Below are 10,999 nucleotides of genomic sequence, written 5' to 3'. Positions count from 1 at the left end.
GTCAGTCAATCAATCAATCAATCAATCATTCATTCAGTTCACCAAGTATGTTGTACATATACAAGGACATTGACTTGGTGAGAGCACACATGTAAGATGTAACAAGACCACTGAAAGTTGACAAGAAATACACTAAGAGGAGTTTAACATCTATACACAAAGTATAATTTACAGGAATTTACAGATGATCAGCAATGTGAGCATCTACACATAGTGCAAATAAACATTTGTCAGATCAGCAATATGTACATATTTTTCAACAGCTGTGTGGAATTATTGAAGTTTGTTAACATTGTGGAATAAGTTCTAACTAGAATGACAGGTGTCTGCTGTGGTTGAGGAGTACTTCAGATGTAGGGCAGAAGCTGTTAGCACGCCGAGTTGTTCTTCTGCCAGAGGGAAGTGTCTGGAAGAGGTCACGTCCAGGATGTGAGGGGTCAGTTGTGATTTAGCCAGCTCACTTCCTCACCCTGCTGGTGTGGATCTCCTGAAGGGTTGGCAGATTACWTCCAATGATCCTTTCTGCAGTTCTGATGAGYTGCTGGAGTTCGGCTCATTCTTGGGAGGTTGAGGAACCAAACCAGATGGCCATAGATGATGTGAGGATGGATTCAATGATCGCTGTGTTGAAATGGATCATCGGGGTCTGTGGCAGATTGGATTTGTTCACCAGCAGAACACTCTTTGCTGCTTCATTGGAGATGGAGACTGTATTTCTCTTCTCCCCTACTTCCGGTCTCTGGAGCTTGAGGGACTCCACAGCAGAAAGTGCAGAGTCGTTGATGTAAAGGGGGTGAGGGGGTTGAAATCCACCACTATCTCTACATTCTTTTCTGTGTTTAGCAGAAGGTGGTTGTTGCTTCATCAGGACGCCCGCTGTTTGACTTCCTTCCTGTAGGCAGTTAGTTGTAAGGCCCAATTCAAGATGACTGCCGCAGCTGAACATAGAAAACACAAAAAGAAAATGGCTACAACTCAGTTTGTTGAGCTAAAATTTGATGTGGTGGTAACTGCGCCCATTCACATTTTTTCCCCTTTTCTTTATATATATATGTTTTGTCAGGTGAATGCCGTGATGCCATTTGGATGCCTTGCCCTGCGAGATGGGCGGACCTTTAGCAGCATATCTGATGTCACAGACAAATATGAGTTTGGACAAGTCCTTCGAGCGTAAGTAGCTTAAAACTTAATGCATTAGTTTCAAATTTTCTGTTCTGATATCTCTATGTAGAATTAATTGATATATTTCAAGTTTCAAGTGTTTTTRGCAAAATTTTAAAAGTATTTCAAATGAATCAGAACCACTTTCACTGTGTTTTTGGCTTTACTTTTATCTAAAATTGAGTATTTACATWATTATTTTTTATTAATAGATCATTTTTGAATCACTCAAACATCTGAGCATTCTGATCCTGTCTGTTCAWTAAAAACAACCTTTCAGTTTAGTGGTTCGTTTATAAGAAAATAAAATCCATACAGTTTTCATGCAGAGGTTTGTGATAATCACCTTGCTGGCTGAAAACTTATCATTTATTTCTCCAGAACACCACTACTCAAAAGACACACACACACACACACACACACACACACACACACACATACACACACAGACCATATGCACAAATACCAATTGGTGTGAGAGGCCATATGGCAACATCAGCATCTGGCCTCAGAGGTTTCTGCTCAGAATTTACATAACACACACACACACACACACACACACACACACACACACACACACATACACACACACACACACTCTCACACACAGATGCAGGCATACTGAAAAAAATGAGTGCAGAAAAAAATATTCATTTCACACGGGCATGTCCCAAATATTAAATAAAGCCATTAAAGCAGTGAAGTAAATAAAAATGTATGCATAACATGTGTTTACACAAATGAAATGAGCAAGTTTGAATATTAAATATTAAAATATAGGCAGAATAAGAACCCCTGCTTACACATTGTTGATGTAAATTTATGTTCATTAAGAAATATTTCAGTTTGATCTTTCTTTATATGGATTCCATAAATCCATTTGCATGATGTACTGTTTGCCCCAGAAGCCAAAGAAGCTGTTGATGCCCTGTAGATTTTTATTTACAGTCTATTTATTCAACTCAGCCACTCACCTTCCAATTAAATTCTTTCACTATGTTTCACCAGCACAGCCAGTGTTCTGAATCTCTCTAATTTGAATATTATTCCTCGTCTCTCTTGGGTCATTATTGTCAGATGTGATTAAAAAAAAACAGCCAAGCATGTTTKTTTTAGGCTTCATTTTAACACACGGTCACCATTTTCCATCCTTCATCTCACACTGTGTTTATCTTCTTTCAGTCTGTCTTTTCTGGAGTTTTATTTTCCTCTTTTTTTTCGGTGTAGGAAGGAGTTCTGCGAGCTGTGCCTGGCAAAGGACAGACAAACAGAAAAGGTGTTTGTCTGCAAGAAATTCCTCAAGAAAGACGGCAGGAAAGTCCGCAAAGCTGCCAAGAACGAAATCATGATCTTGAAGCTGTAAGTAATTGGCCAGTACACATTTGGATAAACAAAAAAAAAGGGTCAGAGAGTAGAACAGTGAAGAAATGTTTCTGCATTTAAATAGAACTGATGTAACAAAGTTGCATGTAAAGCCCACCTTTTTTTTCTGTTCCAGGGTCAATCACCCAAACATCCTCCAGCTGATAGATACATTTGAGACCCGGAAAGAATACTTCATCATCCAAGAACTGTGAGTTTAGACATTTCCTTTTTCAGTGTTGACAACGCATWTATTTGTGCCTCCGTGCATCTTAACACTCACACAAATAAATCCACTGTTTCAAAGCTGGGAATTTAATCTTTCCTCTTATTACTGTGTGCTCTGGTTCTCCCCTCTGCAACAGTGGAAGGTGTTGGGTTTACKAAGACATTTGCTCTCAGTAGCATTCAACATTACTCAGTGGCCCCTGAAGGCTTGCTTTGCGGTGGGATACTTTGTACGGGGAGCTTGAAATTGATTCTTCAGAGCCCCGGCAAATATGCATCGCTTGTGACTCGTGAAATTCAACATTTCTAACTTTGTTTAAAAGCAATAACACCGACCGAAACGGGGAGGACAAAGTATTTTCATTACTGAAACAAGGAGAAAGAGAACTGCACTTAAAGTGACTGCAGTCATCAGGCTTCTAACGTGTAGCTCACAGCTTGGCCAGGGCCACAGTCATTCTGCTGAGGGCAATATGTGATAATCGCTCCCACCAACTAAGTCTAAAAGAGTAATACCCTGCACTCTTACTTTAATTGCTCGGCTGCGCAATGGGGAGGGGAAAACAACACGTATTCCTAATAGACAAAAGGGCAATAACTTTGGTGCAGAAAAATGATGTGTAATGTTGAAAAGTAACATCTATATCCACTAGTAGAATAGTGACATACAGCGTGTAATTGTACACAGTGCCACAGGGGGAGAYGTATTCGACTGGATTCTGGACCAAGGGAACTACACGGAGAGAGACGCCTCCAATGTTATCAAGCAAGTTCTTGAGGCCGTGGCGTACTTACACTCCCTCAACATTGTTCACAGGAACCTCAAGGTACAACTGCACCGACTCTTCATCCATCACTGCATCGTTGGATGTGTGTGTGTAGGTGTTACACATGGAAACTGCAAACTAACCACTGGGGAGTTCATTCCCCACAGAGACATGACATTCCCATGGGTGGACATTTTAATATTYAAAGCYTGRATTTTATGATAAAAAGCAGACATTTGWTCACATTTAGAGCAGGGTAAGGTGCAAGGGAAGGTGTTACTTTGAAAGAGTAATGCCTGGGAGGATAAAAAAAACAACAAGATGTGTGGCACATATCTCTGGAAAGTTTGTGTGTCTGTGTGTGTGTGTAATACACTAAAGTGTGTGCCAAGTGTCCTCAGAATACTGAGGTTTAAATAAACTAGTGGCCTAGAACTACAAAAGGAAAAGAAACAAACAACTTTTTATTGTTTCTTGACCTCTTCATCATAACCCATCCCAGAGAGCCACATTCGCAATTCAGTCAACATACAGCCTCTGCAGAGACACACAAAAGCATTTCTCTACCATCTCAATTATAAAATGAGCATTTGTTTTTTTTTACTTTGGGAGTAAACATTGTCTTAATGGCTTGGAACAATCTATAATGATACTCACACTTGCAAATGGATGTATATGTTTATGCTTCATTGTGGACCCATTAAAAAATGTAAACACATCATAACTCTGTCTTCAGACTCCACCTACTGGTAGCAGATAGAAATCCATAGGTTTGGACTGGTACGGATTGTCCTAAAAAATGTCAAACTAAGTCATATTGACCTTTTCAGTAAGATCTCTTTTCTATTTAATCAGTTCCTAGAAAAAAAAAGGCAATTATACTGCTTAATTTAACAGATTTAAAGATGAAACTCCTCTAGATGTGTGCAAATGTGTGGTAAAAATGATGTTACATATAAACATGTTTAAATATTCTCAGCATTTTTATTTTGCATGAAAAAAGAGTACATTTGACATTCAATTTTTTTAATAATTTATTAAAAGAAAAAAAGAAAATCTATCTACAATAAAACGAATTGAAACGAAGCAGAAAGAAAAAAATCTTTATATCTTTTTTCCCCAAAATTAAATTCTAACAAAAAAAACGGGTCCTTCCTAAACAACAAATCATGTCACATACACACATATAATATATCATATTTGTTCAAYAAACTAACTTTTATCATTCTCATAAATATAATTTTTACAGCAGTAAGATCAATCTCAAATTTATTTCACAGTCGTATTCCTTGAATTGAAAATTTCTTTCCTTCAAACAAGTTTAAATTGCAGTTTTACAAAAATCTCAATTCCTTTAAGTTTATAGCAGCTCTCTTAACAATTTTTGATTGGAAGTTTAAAGGTAATATACAGTATTTTTATTAGCCTTATACATAACAAGTAAGACAATATTATCAACCAAATCACATAATTACATCTGTCTGTTGGTCTAAAAGTTTGGTTTTACCACTATTASACTAGCAAACTCTCAAATCATGACTTATTCTTCTCAGGAAATGGAAATTTTTGAATTATTCTTCACTCCAGAAAGAATTTATATAAGGYGTTTTTCATAATTATCCACCACGGCTTTGATGTCAGTTTTCTGAAAGTATTCATCATTATTCCGTCCAAAATTTCTCCAGCTGCTAGTCTGCTCAGGGATTTTGAGCACACCATCTGCTGAAAAACCTCACAGCACTTACCAGTTAGTGTAAATGGCTTGAGGGAAAGTACAACAATTATTTGCTCCTTTTGACTGTTCAAAGAAAAATAACTAATACGAAAGTAAAATGCAAAGTAAGATAGATCAAGCAGTTTAAGGGCAGAAATCTGTCCTGTTAACTAAGTATTCCTAAAAATGAACATCTATGAATATTTCCATCATATATTTGTATCTCTAAACCATTCTTTTTTGTGAAAGTAAAAAAAATAGAGTTTCAGTCTATGTTAGTTTGTAACAAAATGTTTTCCCCTTTTGTTTTTGCATTTAGCTTGAAAACCTGATGTACTACACAGAAAACAATCATAACAGAGTCGTTCTGCGAGACTTTTACCTTTCCAGGTTTGAGAACGGACCAATCACAGAGCCCTGTGGAACGCCTGAATATTTAGGTGGGTTGCACTTCATTTATGTGGGTTTTTAGATTTATTTCCTATTTCTGTAATATTTGCATCTTGCTATTACTTTTGTTTTTTGTTGTGAATAAAACTAGGGTCTSTACTAAAATACCATTTCTCATAATTGGAGTCACCTGTGTATGGAGGTCAAGGGTCACTGAACTTACCAAACCAAATTTGAGTTCCWGTAATTAGTTCTAAAAGTTTTGAAATCAATRAAATGACAACAGTGCCCAAATTTATGTACCTGCTTAATTTTGTTTAACCAATTATTGCACACTTTCAGTAAATCATATCAACTTCATTTCACTTCTCATATATCACTGTTTGTCCCCTATATTATATATTTAACTGATTTTTTTAAAATCCAAACAATCAATGATTTATAACAGTAAATCAGGAAAATTGGCTGCCCAAACTTTTGCACCCCACTGTAAAACGTGGAAAAAACATAAACAGGATTGAAAGCATTTAGCACTTGCTCTGTGCCTCCTGTTTATTCTCTCTTTTATCTGCTCTTTGATTCTGTGGACTGCCTCAGTGCTCTCTGTCTTTCTGAGGTTTATGTGAGGGCAACCTGTAGTGCAGAGCTGTGCTTTGGCTAGGTTCTCTGCAGTTAAAGACCAGGGCAGTCATTCATAATGCCGGGCCAGGTAATGAAATCAGTAAATAATGAAAAGGAATGGAGCCTCTGATGGGAAGAAGGATGAGAAGCTAAAATGAGAGCTTCAGATGAAGGTTGTCTGAGTCATTTTATATTCTATGCTGTGAAGATGTACGGATTAAAACCAAGAACTCTGTTTGCTTTTGATTGTAAGTTTATTTTTACATCCACTGAACGTTTTACCATCAGCTCCAGAAGTAGTGGCGCGACACCGATACGGTCGTCCTGTGGACTGCTGGGCTGTGGGTGTGATCATGTTCATACTGTGAGTCTCTAAATTTAACTTCAAAAACTACATTTCAGCTAAACTCAAATGTTCTAAGCTGCTTGAAAATTTACAGAGCAACAAATTTACGCATAAAAAGGATCTGATTTCTCAAAATCATGTACATTATGATAATGTAATTACCCTTTTTTACTTTTTATTTTATTTATTTATTTATTTATTGCTCTTTGTGTTTTGGCAGCTTATCGGGTAATCCTCCTTTTTATGATGAAACTGAAGAAGAAAACACAGATCTACATAATCGCATCATCTTCTGTCGCATTGTTGCTGGGGACTTCGAGTTTGACTCTCCTTACTGGGATGATATTTCACCTGCAGGTGTTTTCCCTCACCACACGATGGCACTAAACACCCACTGTTACTTTCAGACTGGCCTGTTCATTAAATCTCAGAGAAGCAGTTAATAAAAAAATAGCTGCTTTGTCAAAATTTATTTCACAGCCTGATTTATTGTGCTTATATAAAAGCACTCTCATTCCTCATTTAATAAAAACTATCTATAAATGTGTAATTGTGACCAGAATTTATTTTTTTCTCTTCCTTTTTGGTGCTCTTCCTCTTTCAGCTAAGGAGCTTGTGTGTCGACTCATGGAAGTGGACCAGATGCTGAGAGTCACAGCACAAGATGCACTTCGACATGAATGGTAACTGTGGACTTATACTCACATCTTCTTTTACACACCTGTTAGGCCCTATTTTTTTCTTACTGTCCCGCTGTTTGTCATCTGTGCCAGGATTGCAGGAAATGGCGCGTCGGAGAAGAACTTAAAGGATGGTGTGTGCGCCCAGTTTGAGAAGAACTTTGCGAAAGCCAAATGGCGGGTATGAGTTCCTTCTGCACTATTTCCTGCAGCACAATCAAAATTTGGCAAACGCACAGTAAATGAGCCGCAAAGTAAATGGAGGAGTGGCAAGATTGCTTGGAGATTAATAGCGTTTTAGCTCATAGTACAGCTCTCATTGAGGTATGATTTGATTAGAATGTTGCATAATGCAGTGATAATTCTCACAGTTAGGAAGAACCAAGATGCTGACCTTCAGCAAGAGTAACAGTTGTAAACCTCTTCTCTCTTTCTCCATGTGATCCCAGGAGTTGAAGGTATTGTTGTTTTGTTATGGGTGAGAATGAGAATCAAACCTCACACCCTGTCTGGCATGATCAAACTACACATCTGTTTTTTTGTTAAAGCTGTACCATCATCAGTGTTTAAACAGGGATTTTATTGGTAAAGTTAACAAAGCAGTTAAGAATTGCTGTCAACCCGGATGTATACTGATCATGCCAAGGCTGTCGAGGTTCCTCTCAAGCTCTGCTCCAGCCCATTGTCGCTCTGTCTGTCCCAAACAGAGATCCATCCACTCTGCCCCACTTTTCTTCACTGGATAACATCCAGATGATCAACGTGGCCTGCTATGCAACCTTTCTTTCTCCTCATCCGCACTAGTTTCTGATACTCGACTGGTAGGGGGGAAAAAAACAGAAAACAATTAGCCAGATAAATCAAGTTTTGTTCTTTATTTTTGAATTAGTGTGGATAAGGAGAGGGAGAACTGGAAAGGAAATGAAGGCTGACGGCCACTGTTGACTGTTGAACTGCAGTGATTTGAGCTGTAAGGCCCTCTGGCATTCCTCTTACACAAATCCTGGCTCATTGTCCCATTGTTGTTACATTCAACTCATACATATAGAAGCTCTTTCAGTTAAGCCACGCTGTATTCAGTGGATTTTCATTTTTCCGTGAATTTGAGGGAATTCGCATCGCCCTGGTTTAGAAACAACTGCTAGGCTCGCACATCTTCTCTTACTCTTTCAGTGCTTGCTGACTGAAAGTTAATCTTGATGACTGTAACCGAAATGAGACATCAACGTGTACATGTTGATCTTTTACAATCAGCACAGTCAAGGAGTTCCTGGAGAAAAGTGAGTCTTGAGATTGATTTAAACCAGGGTGTATAATAAGTTATAGTCTTCTGGATGCTAACAACTGGCAATAATATTTCTTTGCTCCACAGAAATTACACTTCAGTGCTTTGTACTGATGCTACATCACGGTGCTTGAATAAGCATTTTGTCAAACACCTTTGTCTAAAATGCATTGAAATTGTATATTTTTTAGCCCTGTCATCCTTTCCTTGTTTTTGGTTTATCTCCTGTTTACAGAAAGCAATCCGTGTTACCACCTTCATGCAACGACTGAAGAATTCGGAGGCACAGAATGACAATTCAGTTGACGTTCAGGGCACCGAAGGGGGCATTTCACAGGGAACGAGTGATGAGGGTGAGAAAGGAACAACTGATGAGGGGGTCACATCAAGCAGCGTGTCTTTAGAGGTTACTGTTGAAAGTACACAAATCGGTATTCACCGGGATGAAAGCGCCATTCAGATAGAGGAAATACCAGAGGACGTAAGCAAGGCTACAGGCCCATCTGTAGGAGTTTCCCCGTCAGATATCCAGAACCCTCTCAACCAATCAAATTCACCCCCTAAACCTGCACAAGAGGAGCTCAATAAGTCAAGTGTAAAAAAGGGAGCAGGAGATGGAACCAGAAAGATTGCTGCCAATTTAGGTCAGAATAAAGTCATACCAGAGGCCAAATGTACCCCTGACGTGACCCCTGAACACTCCAAGCTGTTAGAAAGCTCTCAGTGTGCAGATGTAGATAAAAAATACACAGCCGCTTCTCCTGAGCCCAAAAGCAAACAGAAGATGACTGCAGCACTCCACAGTCCTTCCCCTGCATCTTCTGTCATCGCATCATCCTCACCAGAGAAGAGACGAGCCACCCAAAGCCTACAAAAGGACGAAACCAATGGAAGTTGGTGTCAGACGCAAGTGCCTGAAGCTGTGGCAGAAAGGTCGGTGGGAGGGCCAGTTACTTCAGCCGTTGGGCAGGGGACGGGGGTGGACACAGGAATGGGAGTTAGGTTAAGAGGCGATGCTAGTCCTGTAGGTAGAAGAGACAGGAATGTCAAAAGAACAGACAGACACAGTGCTGAAATAAGCATGTCAAGAACATCTACTGCACCGGGGTCAGGTTGTTATTCAGCAGGCAGCTCTGCTAGTTTGGGTCGTCACGCCACACCATACAACCCGGAAGCTGTGGCTGTGGGGATGGGGATGGCAGGGAGCTATGGGAACCCTTATAGTTCTTTGTACACAAGTGGAGGAGGGGTAGGGGTGTATGGGACTGGTCTACATCATGGAAGTGGGAGCAGTGCTGCAAGCGACTGGCAAATGGACAGTGTGATTGAGCAGATTGAAAAGCAAATGGTGGCCGTGCTCGAGAAGATTGAGGGAGACATGCCGTCGCTGCTCGAGCAAATAAGTGACTGTCCCGCTGAACCTGTGCGTGCCAGAAGCGCACACGCCTCCCCAGCCACCTCTCGCTCGCGTCCAGCTCAACACTCCTCTACGTCGTCGACGCCTCCTCCGCTGCCCACTTCTCCGAGGCCTGTGCTGCCAACTCTCCCTCACCTTGGCATCCCTCCTCCGTCCTATCCTCCACCGTCTCCCCCCTCACAAGCCTCGCCTCAGACCTTCAGAGAGAGGGAAGACAAAGATGGACAGAGTGCTGCTGCTAATTCAGGCCAGTCACCAAAAGCTGGAATGGGCATGGGGTTATAAGGTTGGTTTGCATGATGCAGTACACAAATGCAAAACACATAAAACACTGGATTTATGATTTAAAAGTGAGGGTTTAATGACTCTATCTTACTGACGTGTACTTTATTTGATACCCCAAAGGAAAAAATAACTATACACTGTTGTTTAACTTGAGTCTGATTTCATATCAAATGACTGTTTGAAAACTGGAGACAAAAAAATTTGAATATCATCTTGGAGTGACAGCAGCAGATCTAAACCTTCTGTCAAATCCAGATTTTTGTTCCTCAACACTAACCACCCAATCAATTCATTATGGCATTTCCAAGCACTGCAAAGAATCAGAAAGTTATGGTAATATCAGCTAATCACAAGTGTTAACAAATGAAAATAGATTAATTTACAATATTGCCTATAAACTGTAAATACATACAAAAAGCTAGTTTCCTAATAAATATTTTGTTCCCAAGATGTTCTTCAAGTTTCAATCATCTGTTTGTAAGCAGCTTATCCCAGTTCAGTAATTTTCATTTCCCTTATGTAGCTGTTCATTTTGTTTCTAGGGAGCAGAGTCACACAGTTGTCTAGTGAAATAGAACAGAGCATTTACACAGGCTGCTGGAAAAGTGTTTCATGTGACTTAGATACTTTTGAACTGCCACTCAAAGTTTTGTGAAATCCTTTGCAACTGCTGAAAATCTGGAGAAAACTGTTTAAATGCAAGATGTTATAAAGGCTTTTAAATAACACACATTGTTTATTAT

The 10,999-nt window shown here is 39.5% G+C and overlaps 1 protein-coding gene across 3 annotated transcripts in view; it reads left to right on the top strand.

The window, feature by feature from the left end:
- camkvl (CaM kinase-like vesicle-associated, like) overlaps positions 1 to 10,999 on the top strand; it is a 51,494-nt gene extending 40,495 nt beyond the window's left edge. Inside the window, exons 2-12 of one of the 3 annotated variants that reach the window (XM_014017788.1) lie at positions 1,064 to 1,170; positions 2,389 to 2,520; positions 2,660 to 2,734; positions 3,440 to 3,578; positions 5,552 to 5,672; positions 6,532 to 6,607; positions 6,810 to 6,946; positions 7,194 to 7,272; positions 7,363 to 7,450; positions 7,719 to 7,727; positions 8,790 to 10,999. In XM_014017788.1, coding sequence (XP_013873242.1) covers positions 1,076 to 1,170; positions 2,389 to 2,520; positions 2,660 to 2,734; positions 3,440 to 3,578; positions 5,552 to 5,672; positions 6,532 to 6,607; positions 6,810 to 6,946; positions 7,194 to 7,272; positions 7,363 to 7,450; positions 7,719 to 7,727; positions 8,790 to 10,256 — 2,418 coding nt within the window. In that variant the 5' untranslated portion in view covers positions 1,064 to 1,075 and the 3' untranslated portion in view covers positions 10,257 to 10,999. Of the gene's footprint in view, positions 1 to 19; positions 1,171 to 2,388; positions 2,521 to 2,659; positions 2,735 to 3,439; positions 3,579 to 5,551; positions 5,673 to 6,531; positions 6,608 to 6,809; positions 6,947 to 7,193; positions 7,273 to 7,362; positions 7,451 to 7,718; positions 7,728 to 8,789 lie in introns of those variants that run through there. The other 2 variants (XM_014017775.1, XM_014017779.1) reach the window with 2 other exon arrangements.

Source organism: Austrofundulus limnaeus, unplaced genomic scaffold, assembly GCF_001266775.1.
Source record: "Austrofundulus limnaeus strain Quisiro unplaced genomic scaffold, Austrofundulus_limnaeus-1.0 Scaffold3, whole genome shotgun sequence".
In the NCBI taxonomy this organism is placed as follows: Eukaryota; Metazoa; Chordata; class Actinopteri; order Cyprinodontiformes; family Rivulidae; genus Austrofundulus; species Austrofundulus limnaeus.
This window is presented reverse-complemented; position numbering and strand designations above follow the sequence as displayed.